We start from the raw sequence: 19,894 nt of genomic DNA, 5'->3' as shown, positions 1-19,894 counted from the left end.
GTTCAGAGGGAAAATTTCTACATAGACCTTGCAGGAATCCTGAAGAAAACATCCAACTATGGGTGAGCCACAATTTAAAATTACAATCCATTACTTCCTAACCCTTACCTCAATTATGAAAAAGGTCAGAAGGAGTTAGCATTTAAGAACTTCAAATAAGTGCTTCAATGGAGACCATGAAATAAAAATGTTTTAAATAATTACAAACATTAAAGGGATTAAAAAATCTGGGTAAAGAAGACGACAATGTTAAAGATGCTGGACTGATTTAAGTAAAAATAAAAAATTTCCGGCAATGAAAACTATAGAAGATGACTGAGTTTTCCAGTAATGATAAAAGACACACATTCTCAGACTCCGAATCTTATGTCTCAAAACAGGATAAATGTGTGAAACAGTATTGCCAAGATTTCATTTCCATTTGTTGGATGTGGAATACGTTTTTCTCCCTTTCTGCTTGGGTTTAATTGTAATAGTTGCAAAAGAAAATTAAAGTTTGTGAGGCTGGTTACTCACCCATTCAACCTAATGTGAAGCACTGAGTATGGTCATAGCATGAAGGGAACAGTTTCAGATGATGCCATCGGGTATGGGACTAAGAACACATGAAAGATGTGGCCGATGACACCAAAGGTGAAAGGAGGGTGCTCCTGGGGGCGGGAAGGGTAAGGCAGTTCTTGTTGAAGCAGCAAGATAAAACAGTTGTGAAGGAGCGGTGTAAGAGGTCAGGAGCACCGCAGAGGCGCTCTCCTGTGTAACTGTCCAGGATAGGAGAGGAAGATTCAAGAAGAGCAAAATAATTTTCCATCTCTTGGTTTATCGTTAAGTGTGACTCGTGCCAATGAGGGTTAACAGGCATCAGCAAGATGGAGAAAAGGGTGAACCGCATTTTCATCAGTGTTATAAAGAACAGGGAGTAAGAAAGACACACAAATATACACGTTTGTTACACCTGCCAAATCTGGGACAGAAATCAGGGCGGGCAGTGAAATTCGAGTTCTTAGAGACAGCCCAAGGTGTGCAGAGCACTGTGGGAAAAGCACAATAAAAAAAAGACATGAGACGTGCGTAAACGCCAACGAAAATCTGGGCGTGGGACAGTGAGCCGGAGGTGGCACATGCCTGGCGTTCCCAGTCTGACCAAGCTGCAGCTCTGCGCCTGCGCCAAGCGACCGCGCTTTTGCTCCCGCGGCCGCGGGGAGGCGCCGTCGTGTTCCCAGAACATCCCAAGGGCTCTCAACATCCCGCTGAAAACACTTGCCTTTTCCGGGTCGGGAGCGGGCACGAGAATCACTTCCTGTGACGCAGCGCGTCACTTCCTCTCCAGCTCGCCGTTTATTCGGTGGGTTTTCACGCGCGTTCAACATGCGTATCGAGAAGTGTTATTTCTGTTCCGGGCCCATCTACCCCGGCCACGGCATGATGTTCGTCCGCAACGATTGCAAGGTGAGGCGGCCAAGGCCAGCGTCTGCCCAGCCGCGCTCCCGCGGGCCCAGGGCGCGCCCTCTCGGCGCCGGTTCTGCGGGGCCAGCGGGGTATGGCCTGGGTTCTTCGCGCTGCTCTGTCTGGAGGGCCCCTTTAGTCAACTTCTCCGGCCTCTGGTTCCAGCTTGGGGATTTGCTGCTTTCTGTTGTCGCGAGCGGATCCCACCCTGGACGGGGTTGGCTGCGCTGGCATTCAGGAGCGGTCCTCGCCAGCACGGCGGGGAACCGGGGAAGTCTGTTGGGGCTCTTTGGTTATTATTGAGCCTGGGCCCATTTTTGAATTCAGTGAACCGTTGAACTCATGTCTCATCAAGCATATGCTAAGGATCGTGTCCTTAGGGACGAACAAGAGGTGGGAACTGTCCTTAGTGTGTAGAGCCTGATGGAAATGTTGCATATGCTTAATGGGAAAGTTACGTAGAGTTACTGGAGGTGAGTTGCTGAGAGTCATGTATGGAGAAAGTTAGAATGGGAGGTGACATTTATACCAGATTTTTGAATACTGCATAAGAAAAAGAGCAGTCGGGCCTGGTGGTGCACGCCTGTAATCCCAGCAGCTCAGGAAGCAGAGGCAAGAGAATCGCAATGTAGAGGGCAGCTTCAGCAACTTAGTGAGGCTTGCCTCACAATTTTAAAAAAGGTCGGGTGTAACTCAGTGGAGAAAGGAGAGGACATTCTCGTTGGAAGGAAAGTGAAAAGTTTGAGCAAAGATACGGAACAGAACAATTGTATCTCTGAGGAAGTGATTGTAAATGATAGAGGCTTGGGGAGGGCTACCGATACAGATAGAGGCCTGTGAACATAAATATAGAAGTGAGGCCTAGTTATGAAAGACTATGTGAATGATACATGAATTTTCCCTCTTATAACAGAATGAACCTCATTCCTCCATTTCCCAGAATTGAACCTGTCTTAACATTTGTGTCTGAATTACTGGACACTTGTTAATTATACAGATTCCTGGTTTCCATACATCTATGGAGTTGAAACCTTTGTTTCGGAGGCGAAGAGGATCTGAAAGGTGATTTTGACATAAAACTGTAGTTCCTACTTCTTCATGACTTTGTATCTCTGTTATAGACCAAAGGAATTAACCTCATTAAATTAAGAGCAAGGGGTACTACTGGAAGGTAGGGACCAAACCTCTGTGTGGGAACTTAAAGCATGTAGATGATTTTGAGTACTTGCTGTCAGGAACGTAGAAATTTATAAAAATGAACAAAAAAAATGCGAGATTGGGGTCTCATTCCTAGTGGGAAATGTGGTTTTGTAGATGATCTGGTCATCAAGATCTTAATGATTTTTATCCAGCAGTGCTTTTCAGCTGGATGTTGGAATTGTAACAACATCATGAGAGTTGTTGAGAGCTGGGTATTGATTTGGTAGGCACAGTGGAAGTTCAGGTTGATGAGGAAGCCTGTATTGCTAGCAAGGGCAGTTTTGAATTGGTTAGAAGTCAGAGTGGTCTCAGGAAGAGAGACCACAGTTGATTAGGGGAATTAGCAGAGGTAGAGGCCAAGAAGCACTGACAAAGAAAAGATTTCTCTTTTTTTATGTTGCTGATTCATTTCTAAATCTGTAGCTCCTCAGTTCCATATCTGAATTTTCCACTGGAGGGGAAGTTCTGCATGTATCTCAGTGGACCTACTGAAAGAGAAATTCTTACTGCTTCAAATTTTTTTGCTCTCTGAATTAATGCCACCCTCTCTTGCTCAGGTAGTTTTGTTAGAAATGGAGAGTCGTTGAATCTTTGATTTTTTTTGTGTCTACTTTTTCAAGTCCTATCCATTCTTTCTGCCTTTGCAAGAGTAGTGATGTCTTTACCTTCTTTCTGCTCTTCTATTCTAGTTTGGATTAGCTATGTCACCTGTGTAGCCTCCTAACTAGTCTTTCAGCCTTTATTTTCTTAGCTCTTGAGACTATTTTTCATAGTTTCATAGTTTCTTACTCTTCTGAGGTGGTTTCATAGGGCAAAGGTAGTGCTATTGCTCTATATTTTCCCATACTTTGTAAACAGGAAATATTAATACACCATGAATGAGAGCTTAATAAATGTTGGATGGATTGGTGGAAAAAGAAAGGTTCGAACAACATTAGGTTAGGGTAGTCTTTGAATCAGCATGTTGAATTTGAATTGGCATGTTGAAGACCGAAGATGACAGGGGACTAGATGAAAAGGAAAATGTGAGCCTATAAAGCTTTGACTTATGCACAGTCCATCCATTGCCTACTCCTTCATAGATTTAACCACTTCCTAATGTGTTTTTTTTATTACTTTATACATTATTTATATAGTTTTTAAATCTCATTGTATCTTGGTCCGATCTCAATCTTTTTTCTTTCTAAAGTGAGACTCACATTCTTAGACTAAGCTTCTTGAGATAGTGTGCTATGTTTTAATTATTCTAGTATTCCTATCACCTAATACACTCTCAGGCATGCAGGTTATTTGCTAATTGAATTATTTGCTAATTCAATTCCTGTCCCATCTCCAGTGACTCCAGTTTCTTCAAATACTTCATTGAGCTTTTCAGGTAATACCTATTAACTGTGGAGTCAAGTAGACTTCTCATTGCCTCTATTTGGAGTTGAGAAGACCCAGAACAAGTTCAGACACATCATTAGGTAACTGAGAAATGAAGATTTGCTTAGGGCTAATCTATTAGGTATTAAATGTTAGAGGCTTTTACTTTAAAGCTGATAATATTTGGACTGAAAGTACTAAAATACAATTTACTGATAACAGTTGCTTTGTGGGTTACTTTAGGAGCCTGTAGTAGTTCTCATGTTTTTTAGGTGATTTGAAATTAACTAAATGTTGTCATTCATATCTCAAGAGGGCTCTCTAGAAGGTTTGTGTGTAGATAGGTGTAAAGGAAGGTGTCCTACTGTGTGTAGTCACCTACTTGAAGTTTCCTATAGAATAATGTATATAAAAGTAGTCACCTGCTTGAAGTTCCCTAAAGAACAATGTATATAAAGTAAACAGTATTAAGATTTAAAATAATGCAGTTTAGACTTACAAAACAAGTCTTCATACTCCATTTCAGGGACACATTGAAGCATCATTAAGTTATAAGTTAACTACTAATTAAAGGATTGTGTCTTTGGGGATGAAGGTGGAGAATCAATGTGTTAAAGACTCTTATTATTAAATCTGTCAGTACATTCTTTAGAAGACAAAATCTAGTGTCAGTTTTATTTGCTTTGAAATTTTGTGCTTTTAACAAGAAAGATGAAAAGAATCAAAGGAGATTTCAAAGTGATTGAAACTTTTGCCCTCATTGGATTAAATAGAATGTTAATTTGAGAATTGTCCTGATTCGAAAGGGACTTAAAATAGCTTATATTAAAACTGTTCTCCTTTATTCAAGATCATTGTAAGATTTTATTGTTATTTGATAAAAATGGTTAGTAGCTTTTATTTATATTTCAGGTTCCTTAGCCTTTAGTTGGTTAATGATTAAAGGTCACAAACCAGTTCTATTTTCATTTATTCTGATGTGTCTCTCATGTTACTAAATGGTGTTCTGAGTAAGTAGAAAGAATTATGAATGGAAATTGTTATTTCTCAGACTTCATAGTATTTTTTTTGTCTTATAAGGGTAGAACAATTTTTAACATTGACCTTTCAGTACTTTAACTTAATTTTCTTATAGGTATTCAGATTTTGTAAATCCAAATGTCATAAGAACTTTAAAAAGAAGCGCAATCCTCGCAAGGTCAGGTGGACTAAAGCATTCCGGAAAGCAGCTGGTAAAGAACTTACAGTGGTAAGTTTACTTAACTGTTAATATGATTTTTATATTGTCCAAAATTTAGTTTGGGGGAGGGTGTATGTGATCTAATTAACCATAATAGGGGTTCTTATAACATGATTGTGAGTGTTTTATTATATTTGGTTATGAAAATAATCTTATTCTCACATGATCCTAGAAACCATCATTCTGTAGACTTTTGAAAAGGAAAAAATTCCCAATTTTGTAGGAAGTTTTTTCTTATCCTCACAAAACTATTTTTTAGCTCTTAGAAACAAAGGAGAATCATTTAAGAGGATTGGGGCACAATTGGAAATTGCTGTTGAAGGATTTTTGTTGTTGTTATTCTTTGTAGATATGCATGACAGTAGAGTGCATTTTGATATATTGTACATACATGGAGTATACTTTATTCTAATTAGGATCCCATTCTTGAGGTTGAACATGATGTGGGGTTACAGTGGTCATGTACTCATATGTGAACATAGCAAAGTTATTCTGATTCTTTCTACTGTCTTTGCTATGCCCATTTCTCCCTTGCCTTCATTCCCCTTTGTCTAATCCAATGAACTTCTTTCCTTTCCTTCCCCCTTATTGTGTGTTAGCATCTGCATATCAGAGGAAACATTTAGCCTTTTGTTTTTTAGGATTGGCTTATTTTACTTTGCATGATATTCTCTAGTTCCATCCATTTATGGGCAAATGCCATAATTTCATTCTTCTTTAAGGCTGAGTAATATTCCATTATGTATATATACTGCATTTTCTTAATCCATTCGTCTGTTGAAGGGTACCTTGGTTGGTTCCAGAGCTTAGCTATTGTGAATTGAACTGTTATAAACATTGATGTGACTGTATCACTGTAGTTAGCTGATTTTAAGTCCTTTGGATATATACCGAGGAATGGGATAACTGGGTCAAGTAGTGGTTCCGTTCCAAGTTTTCTGAGGAATCTTCATACTGCTTTCCAGAGTGATTGCACCAAATTGCACTGGAGTTAGATGAAATCTCAGTGTAGTTTTCATTTGCATTTCTGTAATTGCTAGTGATGTTGAACATTTTTTCATTTATTTGTTGATCATTCGTATTTCTTCTTCTATAAAGTGTGTGTTCAGTTCCTTAGCCCATTTATTGATAGGGTTATTTGGTTTTAGGTGTTACATTTTTTGGGTTCTTTGTATATCCTTTAGTTTAAAGCTCTATCTGAGGTGCAGGTGGGAAAGATTTTCTCCCATTCTGTAGGCTGTCTCTTCATGTTCTTGATTGTTTCCTTTGCTGTGAAGAAGCTTTTTAGTTTGATACCATCCCGTTTATTGGTTTTTGATTTTATTTCTTATGCTTTAGGAGTCTTGTTGAGGAAGTCAGTTCCTAAGCTGATATGATGGAGTGCTGGGCCTACATTTTCTTTAAGTAGGCGCAGGGTCTCTGGTCTCATGTCTGGGTCCTTGATCTATTTTGAGTTGAGTTTTGTGCAGGGTGAGAGATAGGGGTTCAGTTTCATTCTGTTGCATATGGATTTCCAGTTTTCCCAGCGTCATTTGTTAAAGAGGCTGTCTTTTCTACAATGTGTGTTTATGGTGCCTATGCCTAGTATGAGATAATTGTATATATGTGGGTTTGGTCTTCATATTTGTTTTGGCTCTTACTGTGCCATTTTTGTTATTGTGACTCTAGTATAATTTAAGGTCCAGTATTGTGATACCTCCTGCTTTACTTTGCTTGCTAAGGATTGCTTTGGCTATTCTGGGCCTCTTATTTTTCCAAATGAATTTCGTGATTGCTTTTTCTGTTTCTATGAAGAATGCCATTGAAATTTTAATAGGAATTGCATTAAATCTGTACAGTGCTTTTGGTTGTATGGGCATTTTGACAATATTAATTCTACCTATCCAAGAACATGGGAGATTGTTCCATCTTCTAAGTTCTTTTATTTCTTCCTTTAGTGTTCTGTAGTTTTCTTTGTAGAGGTCCTCTACCTCTTTTGTTGGATTGATTCCAAAGTATTTTATTTTTTATTGAAGCTATTGTGAATGGGATAGTTTTTCTAATTTCTTTCAGTTGATTCATCATTTGTGTATAGGAACACAATTGATTTATGCTATTCAAGGATTCGATAAGCAGTTAGATTAATTAAAGGATTCTTATATGACAATGAGACTTAAATGAGGTTTATAATAGACTCATTTATCAGTTTCTCAACTTCCTTAACTGGATTTTGTGTCTGAGAACAGAGGAATTGTTGATAGTATCGGTGCTAAGAGGAATAGTAGGAAGTCAAGAGTTGGGGAGATTGCATTGGGTGTGCCACCCTGATCATATTGCTGTTGTTGAGTTGATTAAAGGATCTCTTGATGTTTCTTCCCTATAAAGGGAGAAGATGAAGGCTATAGCATGGGCTACCTTTGAGGAGTATGATCTTTAAACTGTCCCCTTCTTCTATGGCCTTCTCTCAGAACCGATGACCTCTTTCGCTCTGTACTGCTTAAAGCTGGTATTTACAAATGTTTGGTATGAATCCCTTTTCTGGCTTCCTAGCACCAGAGTGTTTTGGTGAACTTGAAATATTATTAAATAGGATGCAAGTGCAATCATAATTATTGTCACAAAAATAATGTTCAGTATGGACGAGAAGCAGCAAAGCACCTCAAATGCAAGTGAAGAAAATTACGGTCCTAGTCTTTGCTGGTTACGAGTTATTTTTTTGCTGAGGTTATTGTGATCTGAAGAAAGGCAGGTGTTTATAAGTGAAATAGCTAAATACAAAGTTGGTGATGTTCCATATGTTTATGTGAGACAGATTAGAAAACCAAGAAATACTTGTTGCTTTTCCAAAATTGTTAGGCATGTTTTAAGATTAATAGGATCATTAATTATCTAAAAACAATTAGCATGTCAACATTTGGAGGGGACCCGAAAAAGTGCAGGGCCGAGTTATATTGTGCAGATGTCTAGTTTTATACCTTTTTCCATAATAGATAGATACTTAAGTTGAACCCTGTGAAATTCTTGATGTTTTGACTTTTTTTTGATCTGTGAAAAATGGCAGCTTTTTATGATTTAACCTAATAAAGCTTTCTGACTGTGAATCTTCCCTGGGAATTGGAAATTGGGGAAGCTTTCCCAGTTTATACATAATCCCCAACATTGTTACATACTCCTCTAAGAGACCACCGTAATATTCTCCACTCCTCTTCCTTTGAGACTCACCTGTATGTAGAGAGATGTTTTCAATAAGTTAAACATTTTATAAATGGAGGTATATAAAGGAGAAAAAGATTGAAAACCTGTATTTTCTGGGATCACACTCAGTGTCATGGGGGTGGTAAATCTTAATGTGTGTCCTCCGAACTTTTATGAAAAGGAAGATGTTTTAAGAACTGCTTCTTTTCTACTTCTCTTACCAACCCTGTGTTTCTTTTTGCAGGATAATTCATTTGAATTTGAAAAACGTAGAAATGAACCTGTCAAATACCAGCGAGAACTATGGAATAAAACTAGTAAGTCACAAAGGAATACAAGGAATATTCAGGAGAGACTGGTTTAGGGTGTTACTATAACTTTAAATGTCAGTTTGTTTAATTATTAAATTTGTAATTTTCATTGCTTTGCTTTTAAATTCTTTTATTCTTATTTTAATGGTTGTTGTATTTATATATTTAATTATGAGCTATCTGAAATCCTTTACAGAGTTGGCTGAGGGTCCATTATAAAAATAATATAATTTTAAAATTTGAAGTGCCCACACAGAGGTGTCAAAAATATAACAAAACTCTGAAACAACAGAGAAGGAAAAATATTCTTGAGCTGAGTGTGGCACAGTTAAAATACACATAAAGCCCCAATGCACTTTACAAGTTTAGATCATTTAGTTTAGGATTATAATCTCTATTTTGTAGCCATTATAAGGTTTAATACTTCAAAAAGTACCGGACTAGGAATGTAGCTGAGTGGTAGACTGCTTTCCTAGCATGCTTGAGACCTGGGTTCCATCCTCAGCACTGAGGGGAAAAAAAATACAGCATTTAAGATCATTGCAAATTTTCCTAAGAGAACTTCTAAGTATTTAACGTAGGTAAAAATGAAACTATAGGTTTTACTGAAATTTAAAACAATATATATTCCCCCACTCCCACCCCATGAAGAAGGCAGAGACTTTAAAGAAAAAAGTCCCATGTGTGGTAAAACTTAGACTATTGAGAGAGCTTGTAGATTCCACTGTTGATGCGGGGTCCAGGCCCTTGGCCTTGCCTTCTCTTTATCCCATGGCTGTCTTTATGCCTTTAGCCATTTCTAGTATTGAGTGGAGTAACATGGATTGTTAACTAAAGTCCTAAGGCTTAGAATTCCACAAATTTTGTCATTCTCTTGATGGATCATAGAGGTAGGTCATTCCTTTCATCACATTTCCCCAGTGAATCAAGAGACTTTAAGAGAGAGAAGTAGTGAAATAGCTGTGGATCCTTAAAATAGTATTTGATACCTTCAAAAGCTTTGTTTATCTTTCTGGACCTTTTTTTTCCCCCAGATTTGGAATTGCCTTTTCTATATCGTGTCCTAGGTATTCTGCCTACCTCCACTTTTCTTTGTCTTATTTTCCCACCTAAAGTCTTTCTCTTCTTTTTATAATTAGAGGAAGAACTAATTTCTGAAAAGCAGTTGAGTTCATTGGATTTATTTAATAAGGAAATAGCATTGATTCAAACGTAAGGATTTCTACAGTTTATCTAGGGGTTATTAACTTTTTAGAATTCTCAAATTGATTCTAAAAGGTACTCTCAGCAGGACAAGGACATCATTGAAAGGTTCTAAAGCATTTCTGGACCTCATTCAGTGTTACAGTGTTATTTCATTTTGACTTTTGATTCCTTTTCCTTTTTTTGTTTTGTTTTGTTTTTGTTGTTACTTGAAAACAGCTCAGGTCATTTTTACATATTTTATAAGTGTTTTTATTTGATGGGTATTTATGTTGATGTTGAAATTGAAATGTATAGCTCACTTTAGTCATGTGGATATTCAGTTACTCCCTGCTGATTTCATGTTTTTTACGTTGCTTATGAGATATATTACTATATTCTGTGAATCTTTAATAGACTTTCTCTGCATTTCTTTATTTATTTCAGTTTTGTATACATTTAATAAGCACTGCCTGTGGTATACAGAGATGAATAGGTCACACATAGCCCCTGCCCTCTTTTAATTGAGTACTCTTATTTTATTGCCATTAGATGGTAATTGGTTCAGGTATTTTATAAAAGAGTCTCATTCCCTAGCCCCACTCATTACAGAGCCCCATTCTGTAAATTCTATAAGAAGCAGTGTTCCATTTATTTTTTTTCTCCTTTCTGTACAGATTGTTATTCTTTTGTATTGCGATCCTAAAAATAGACTTTTGAAAAAGAACTGCTGATAGTATGAGAACCTAAAAATTGTTTCTTACTGTTTTATATAATAAAAATTGTCAGTAGTGTTCCAGAAAAATATATTACTTTTCTAAGGACTTTGTTCATTCCCAGCACTCCCCATTTTCCATATATGTGTGACTAGTCAGAATTAAGATGTGCTATAAATTCATATTGGATTTTGAAGACTTAGTATGAAAACAGGAATAAAATATCTGATTAATAACTTTTTATGTTGCTCTACATGTTGAAAATGACATGTTTTGGATATGTTGAGCTAAACAAGATTTATTCTTTTATTTCCACCTGTGCCTTTTCTATTTTTTTTTTTTAAATAGAGCTACTGGGCAATTGAAAATTATATATGTGGTTTGTCTTATATTGGGCAGTACCGATATAAATTCTGGAATAAAATTGAACTCATTTTCTTGAGTTCCTTTAGTTATGGTGGTTGAGAATGTAGCAATATTGGTTGATTGGTTCATTTTACTACTATTTATCATGCCCAGACCATATCCCAGGCACTTGAAAAAATATGACTAGGTGCTCTTTGTTTATGGAGATTACAAAGGTGCTTTTTGTTTATGGAGATTACAAACTGAGAGTGGGATTAGTTGTCAATAATCCAAGCTCTCTAGAATAAAATTGAAAAGCACTAGACTGGCTTAAAGTATAAGAAAAGTTTAACATCAGTAAAGGCTTTGCAGAATAAAAATTAGAGATGATACTTGTGAAAGAGAAGGTTGACAGTGATGTCAACTCAAAGTATATACCTTTCTGAGCTTTTTCAGTAGGGATTGTTTTTGCAGTGGATTTTTTCCACTAAAATCTATTTCTAAATCAAAATAACAAATGTTTTTAAAGCACTTGTTGATTATAATCATACTGCTTGAGTGTACATGCATTTGCTGATTTTTTGAATTTTTTTTGTAGTTGATGCAATGAAGAGAGTTGAAGAGATCAAACAGAAACGCCAAGCTAAGTTTATAATGAACAGGTATGAATATTTATATTGAGTAACTCCAGAAAAAATGATCACTAGTAAATATTTAGAAGCATTACTATCTTTTGAGACTTTTATTTTGATGTAACTTTCGGTTTGCAAAAAACTTGAATGAATAATATAAGGAACTGTCATATATTCTGTTATCATTTTTTTTTCTGTTATCATTTTATCAAGAATTTTACTTAATCCTTGACATTATATAGTAGGTTGAAGATGTAATGCCCTTTCTTCCTGAGTATACTTTAATAAGAACATTCTCTTTCATAAACAGTGTAGTTATCAAAATCAGGGAATAAACATTGCTGCAATACTATTATGTATCATCTGTGTACCTGATTTAGAGTTCATGAGTTGTACTCATAGTGTCCTTCATAGTAATTGAAAAATTCTGGAGCATGCATTGCATTTAGTGGTCATATCTCTTGACTTCTTTAATCTGGTTAGTTTCTTATCTTTTGTTTGTCTTAATATTACATTGATATTTTTGAAGAGTACAGGTTGTTATATTATGGAATGTTCCCCCCCCCCCTTTTTTTTAAAGAATTTTTATTAGTGCATTTTAGGTATAGTAGTAGTGGGGTTCATTTTGACATAATCATATATACATGGAATATAATATGCTCCATTTCAGTCCCCATTGCTTCCTCTTTACTTCCTTTCCTCCATCTCCCTATTTCCCTTTTTCTACTCTACTGGTCTTCTATTTATTTATTGTTTCTTCTTTATTTGAAGCTCTATAAGTAGAGGTGAAATTGATTGTGATATATTCATATATATACATAGCATAATTTTGTTAATTGCATCTCACATTTCTTCCCTTTTCCCATCCTTTCTCTTTCCCCCTTAATGTCCTTTCTCTACTCCACTGGTCTCCCCTCTATTTTCTTGGGACCCTTCCCCATTTTCCCCCTACTTTGCTCTAGCTTTTGTGTGTAAGAGAAAACATTTGATCCTTAATTTTCTGAGTCTGGTTTATTTCACTCAGTATAATGTTATTCAGTTCCATTTGTATATCAGCAGGTGCCATAATTTTAATTCTTTATGACTGAAAAAAACTCCATTGTGTATATATACCATATTTTTTTATCCATTGTCTGTTGGTGGGCACCTGGGGTGGTTCCATAACTTGGCTATTGTGAATTGCCACTGATATGACTGTATCAGTATAGTATGCTGATTTTAGTTCTTTTGGAAAATAGTAAAGAGTGGGATAGTTGGGTCATATGGTATGGTTCCTTCTAGTCTTTTGAGGAATCTCCATACTGTTTTCCAAAGTGGTTATACTTTATACTTTTTACTTTATACTTTTTTTTTATATAATTTGCAGTTTCACCAACAATGTATGACTGTACCTCACCAGCATTTATTATTTGTATTCTTGATGGTTTGCTGTTCTGACTGGAGTGAGATGAAATCTCTTTATTTTGAATATTAGGCATTTTCATTATAATGTGCCTTGGTGTGGATCTGTTGTGATTCTGTGCATTTGGTGTTCTGTAAACCTCTTGTATTTGATTTTCCATTTCATTCTTCAGGTTTGGGAAATTTTCTGATAATATTTCATTGAATAGGTTGTTCATTCCTTTGGTTTGTATCTCTGTGCCTTCCTCAATCCCAATAATTCTTAAATTTGGTCTTTTCATGATGTCCCATAGTTCTTGGAGATTCTGTTCATGATTTCTTACCATCTTCTCTGTTTGGGAGACTTTATTTTCAAGATTAAATATTTTGTCTTCATTGTCTGAGGTTCTGTCTTCCAAGTGGTCTAGTCTTTTGGTGATGCTTTCCATTGAGTTTTTTATTTGGTTTATTGTCTCCTTCATTTCAAGGATTTCTGTTTTTTTTTTTTTTGAGAATCTCTATCTCTTTGTTGAAATGATCTTTTGCTTCCTGCAGGTGCTCTTTCAGCTTATTGGTATTATCATTCATTGCCTGCGTTTGCTCTCTTATCTTGTCCTTTTCTGACATTTCTTCTAACATACTGTCATTGGATTCTATTACTATAGAATCTAGATTTGTTTGGATCATTTTTTTCCCTTGTTTTTTCATGTTGTTCATGTATCTTCCCCTCTAGCAGTGCAGATCTGAGGTATTGCAGATTTCTCCCTATAGGCTTATAGTGGCCCTATAGGTTTCCAGAACCCTTTCTTTAAGGGGAGATCAGTATTAGCAGTGCCCAAATCAGACACTATGCAATCCTAGGCCAAATAGCCCCTATGGGGACAATAACAAAATTGTCATAAAAAACAAAATGAGTTCATATATTATCTTTGGTAAAACAAACAGGTTTGCAATAAGGTCTGCAGTTTCTAATGGAGGACAAAGAGGATGCAGAGGGATGTAGAATGTGGCTGTTAATGGAATAAGAAAAGAATATACAGAAGTTCTAGAAAATAGAAAGGGTGAGAGTGTAATCAAAAGAAATCGGGTGTTAGCATACAAAAAAGGGAGAAAGAGACTCTGAGGGAAGAGGTAAACAAAAGGAAAAGAAAGCAAGAAAAGTAAAGAAATAAAAACTTAAATTTTTTTAAAAAGGAGAAAAAAGAAAATGTACTGTATAACAGTCATATACTAATGAAACTTCCCGGTGTTCAGTAGCCTGATGCATGAGAGGTACCTGACAATGAACTTCAAGCCTCCAGCAGGCGTCACAGGATGAGATTTGCCCCATCCAAAGATTGGAGCTAGGCTTCCAGGATTATCCAAGATGGCCGCTCTGGCTTCGAAATGTGTTGGCAAATGGGGAACTGCAGCTCAGGGGTGGATGTGGTCAGCTGGAGGTCCTGGAGATAGGATGCAGTTGGTCCAGCAGGGGTCCTGGAGGTCCGGTGTGTTTGGTGTGTGTAGTTGTGGGATCCTGGAGGCTGGGTGCAATCAGTTGGTCTGGGTTCCCGGTGATAGGGCGCAGTCAGTTGGTCTGGGGGTCCTGGCAGCAGGGAGCAGTCAGTCGATGTGAGGGCCCCAGAGGCAGGGAGTGATTGGTCAGGCTGAGGGATCCTGGAGACGGGGCTCAGTCAGTCGGGCCAGGGGTCCTAGAGGGCCCGGCTGTTGTCTCAAAATGGCGGCAGCCACGTGTAATCAAACCTGCAGGTACTGTAACAGTGAACTTCCAGGCAGCAGCAGGCACCTGGTGCTCCACTGGCGGTTGGCGATCAGTTTGCTGACTGTTGTTGGACTATCGGGAGGTGAACCTCGAGCGTTGGGTGATGGATAGGAGTAAGGCAGGCGATGGACAGGTGAGAGGCAGGCAAATGGCCGATGATAGACGCCTGACAGTGAGCAATCTCGAGATGAAATCTCAGTGTAGTTTTGTTTTGCTGTTCCTCTGATTGCCAGATAGTGAACAGTTTTTTGTGTATTTTTTGACCATTTGTATTTTTTCTTTTGAGAAATGTCTGTTTAGTTTTGTTCATTTATTGATTGGGTTATTTGTTTCTTTGGTGTTAAGTTTTTTGAGTTCTTTTTATAGAGAATGTTTCTTAATTTGGGTTTGTCTTATGTTTTCCTCATGATTAGGTTCAGGTTAGTTACCTTGGCAGGAATATCACAGGAGTGAATGTGTGTTTGCATGCATCACATTAGGAAGTACATGATGTCACCTTACTGTGAATTTGATCATTTAGTTAAGCTGGTGTCTGCCAGGTTTCTCCTGTGGAAAGTTACAGTTATTTTCCTCTTTAGTAATTGATATGAATGATATATGGAGACTCTGAAGATTGGGATATTCCTTAAATTTATACATACTGTTTTAGCATCCATTAGAGATCTTACCTGAAGTATTTACTATTGCAATTGCTGCCAAATGGTGATATTTCTAATTGTATCATTTCTTGTACATTTCCTAGTTGGCTTTCTCAAGTTAGAAAGAGCTTTCCCTTTCTCCCCAATTTCAAAATCATTCCTTTATTCATTTATTTATATGTTACCTGTGTATTCATGGATTCTCATGTTCTTCACAGGGTTACTTCTTTATTGTCATGATTTGTTTTGATGGCCTGATTCCAATTCCATTTTGACAGTTCCTCTTCTTTCTTTGAGTGCTTTGCTGTTTTATGGCTAACAAGAAGTTTTTAAGCTTCATTTTGTACTTTTCCCTGCTCCAACACAGAATTAAGCTCTTTCTCTGAATCAAGAACATTTGCTTTTAATCTGTTCATTGTGTAAGTCTGTCAAAGCATTGAAGTTTTTAAGATCTGTGGCTTAAAAAAATGTTAAAGCATATCAGAAAAGGGGCCTGAATATTTGAGAACTAGTTTGTTAGCACTTTTGTTGACCATCACTGGTGTTTTGTGCTCTTCTAATTACTGATTAAAGAAAATCACATCACACAGAGCTTGTTATTTGAGAAAAAAAGATCTAGATACTTTAACAGATAATAAATTGCCATATGTATATAATAGAAATTGATGCCTGAGATTTGTTAACTCTTTAATCATACCTTTCATTCACTCAGTATATATATATATTGAGCACCCATTTTGTGTCAGACCAGGCACCAGGAGGAATACAGTGAATGAACTAGTTGGTAGTTTTTTTTTTTTTTGGGGGGGGGGTAATGGGTATTGAACTCAGGGGCACTCAAACATCGAGCCACATCCCCACATTTTGTTATTTTTGAGAGACTGAGTCTCCCTGAGTTGCTTAGTGCCTCGCTTTTGCCGAGTCTGGCTTTGAATTTGAGGTGCTCTTTCCTCAGCCTCCTGAGCTGCTGGGATTACAGGTGGGTGCCATCATGCCTGCCTTAGGAAACAATTTTTTTGAGTTTGATTTGATGGGGTAGAAAATGTACATCTATAAGGATTTAATAGGTGACTTTACCTTAAATTTGGGAATAGATGCAAGGCAGGTGGAAAAATTCATTACTTGCCACTTGAGAATAATTTGAGAGAAATGATAGACTGTTCACTGACCCTCCTTCTGGGTGATGGGAATAGGGGAAGAAGAAAAGGGAGATAACAAAGGGTAATCATCCAATTTGCATTTCTCATCAGTATGGCTTACTTAGTGAAATTTAGTAGCAATACTATGAATTAATGTCTCTTAAAGAAGTTTTTAGTACCTTAAGTTTGGATTGACATGTTTCATCCTAGATTGAAGAAAAATAAAGAGCTACAGAAAGTTCAGGATATAAAAGAAGTCAAGCAAAACATCCATCTTATCCGAGCCCCTCTTGCAGGTGAGTACTATATTGTATGGGAGTTCTTTGCTTTACATACAGAGATGAAATGTAGATTTTTGTGTTCTATGTAATTGGGTACCAGCTAATTTTCTAAGGGCATTTTAAAAAATTTAACTTATTTCCTATAGTACACTTGTAATATGATTTTATTTATAAAAATATAATAAGCCAGAGGCTGAGGCAGGAGGATCACTTGATAAGTTTGAGACCAGCCTGGACAACATAGTGAGACCCTATCTCAAGGAAAAAAAATCAATTTTTCTCAGTTTTGGCCAATCTGTTGTATGTGGTGTTTCTTTTTCCCCTTCATAATACCCTTCCATACAGTATTTCTCCCACGTTAAACAAAGTGATCTGAGTATAATTTCATAAAAGAGTTTTGCTGCACACCTGTTTTGATTATTAGTGTTCTCAAACTCTGGTGCATATTGGGATGACTTGGAGGAACTTATAAATGTAAAGTCCCAGGCTCTTAGTAGATCTCCAGGTGATTTTGATACTAAAATCTGAGGGCTACTTTTTTGTATTAAAACTTTCTCTTTTGTTATTTATGGTAACTTACTGGTAGTCACTCATTTGGGCAGTTGAGTGCAAAGTTTTGAGGTGCTAGTAAACCAGTCTTTTACTCAGCTGACACCAAGTATAATCTTTTTTCTAATTTACTTATGTTCCTTACTTAAAAGTAAGGGAGGGGAATTTTGCCTAAGTCTTAAAGGTCAAATTGTGAAACTGCATGTAGAGTAGATTTGTGTAAAAGTCCTACATAGATTATATTTGTACCAAATTCTGTGTAAACAAAGTAGGCAAAATTTGTTTCCAAATACACCCCCAAAGCAACAGAAATGAACCATAGTTATCTTATTGTTAAAATGGGGTTTTTATGAGGGTGAAATTCACAATGTCTCTAGATGCTTATTACTTTATGCATTTATAAGATCTGTAAAAGTTTAGCTATTATTCTTAAATTTCTTAGAATTGATTAATGTTGTAAAGCACACAGGATCCTTTATAAAGTATTGATATAAATTCTGTATGGTCACATTGAATTAATATGTTTATTTTTATTTATTTAAAGGCAAAGGAAAGCAGCTGGAAGAAAAAATGGTACAACAGTTACAAGAGGATGTAGACATGGAGGATGTTTCTTAAAAATCTCAATCTATGTAACCATTTCTATATGTACATTTGAAAATCTCCTTTGGAGACTTAGAACTTAATTCTAAATTATTGATTTTTATATATGGTCACTGAAGTGGAAGGTGATTACAAATACTTTTCTCCAATGTTGCTATCTGCAAAGCATCAGATTATGAATGTTAGATTGCACCTCATTGTAGCGTCTTCATTGATAGACGTGCTTATGTATGTAAATCATGAAAATTCTGTTTATAAATGCACAAGTGGATTGTGGACAGAATGGTCATCCTTTTTGGATAATGGCACTAGGCAGCATTTATGTAATAACTAATTACAAAAATTCATGGCCAGTGATATAATAAAATTTTCATTGCCCTAAAATGTTCCCTTTATTATGTTATAGTATACAACAAGGAGCTAAGAATTTGTACGACAATCTCAAAATCACTTATTTTTATTGCAGTATTTTTTGTTTTGATTTATTAGCTTAAAGGAGCATAATGACCTCATATGATGAAGCCTAGTTATGCTGGGCTATTTTGACCTGGGTTACCTGTTGTTGGCAGGTATTTGTGGATATATTCCAGGAGAGCTGAATAATCTTACTTGAAATGGCACTATATTATTTCTGCTTTAGAGAATACTCAGTTCTAATTTGTGATTCCTGTTAGATCAAGCTCCCTCCCTCTTCCCGCTGCCTAGCGATGATCTAGAAGCAAAGAAATCCCAGTATTTTTAAAATTTTGTTGTGTAGTTTTTCTTTTTTTTAAAAAACAGTTCCTAATTGTTACGGAAAATAGAATTTATGGGTATAACATCTGCCCATTATTTATATATAAAATAAAAACATTTTTCAGTGAGTGCCTACATATTATTCAAAGGTGCTGAACAAAGTATGAAGTATTTTTAGTTGGAAAAAATTAACTTTCTCTGCCCATACTACTTAATTAGGAGATATAGTTAATTAAAGAGAAATATATGCTTAGTATTTGGTTTCTGTATTTTTATATTTATGACTAAGTGTATTAAGGATATTGAATAATAGTTTATCTTTTTTTCGGGGAAAGAAATTGGAATACATTACAAATTCTTAGGGTAACAAAGTAATGACTAATTTTTTATTTCAATATCAGGTAGTGAAAATTAATCCATCTCTGGACCAAGTGTTAGAAGATCTAAATTCCAGTGTGGTTTTGCCTTTGTATTCTTATAATAAATATATAGTATATTTGTAAACAACATTATTGATGTGAAGATTAAGGGAAATAATATAGGTGAGGAAAGGTAGTTCTGGAGCTGTTTTCCTATATACTGTATTTGTTTTAATATGAGCATGTTTAAAATTACTGTTAGGAAACAAGTTTTCTTACTTCCTTTGTAGGGAGGAAGCTGCTATTGCTTTAAGACCATCAATTTTGGAAATTGACTGAATTGAAGAACTGATGTACTTAAGTTTAGCATCCTGACGGTTGTCTACACCATCAGGATTTCATAGTATTTTGAGAACCCAGATCTCATTCAGAATTATATGAATTTACATGCCATGTTTTTATCCCTCCTTTCCTCTCTCAGTTTGGTTGGATCACTGAGAAGAGTTGGTTAACCCTTTAAAAACATGGCCTTTGGTTGCATGGTACAGTGCTTTTAGGCTGCTGCTGTTTCAGCGTATCTGGTTGAGACCTATGCTGAGCAGTTAGCATAACACAAAAAGTATCAAATTTTTTTGACACTTTCTACATAGAACTTTTATGTTCTCTAATTGTTTAAGAAACTATAGGATTGGAATTGTGGGAAGGGATATTCTTACTACATTCCTTCTAATACCTTTTAAAAATGTAGAAAGAAAATTTCCATGTTAAAAACAAAACTATTTCTTAAAAATAGAAACCTTAGGATTATCCTGTAGATAGGAATTTGAGAAGGACTTAACA

General features: G+C 36.2%; 1 protein-coding gene across 1 annotated transcript; it reads left to right on the top strand.

The window, feature by feature from the left end:
- Positions 1-1,285: 1,285 nt before the first annotated feature.
- RSL24D1 (ribosomal L24 domain containing 1) lies at positions 1,286-18,951 on the top strand. The gene is made up of 6 exons (XM_079130013.1): positions 1,286-1,446; positions 5,144-5,257; positions 8,667-8,739; positions 11,575-11,638; positions 16,738-16,823; positions 17,902-18,951. The coding sequence occupies exons 1-6, from the start codon at positions 1,366-1,368 to the stop codon at positions 17,973-17,975; spliced, it is 492 nt and encodes a 163-aa protein (XP_078986139.1). The 5' UTR covers positions 1,286-1,365; the 3' UTR covers positions 17,976-18,951.
- The last annotated feature ends 943 nt before the right edge of the window (positions 18,952-19,894 follow it).

Source organism: Sciurus vulgaris (assembly GCF_902686455.1).
Source record: "Sciurus vulgaris genome assembly, chromosome: 2".
NCBI classification, from domain to species: domain Eukaryota; kingdom Metazoa; phylum Chordata; class Mammalia; order Rodentia; family Sciuridae; genus Sciurus; species Sciurus vulgaris.
This window is presented reverse-complemented; position numbering and strand designations above follow the sequence as displayed.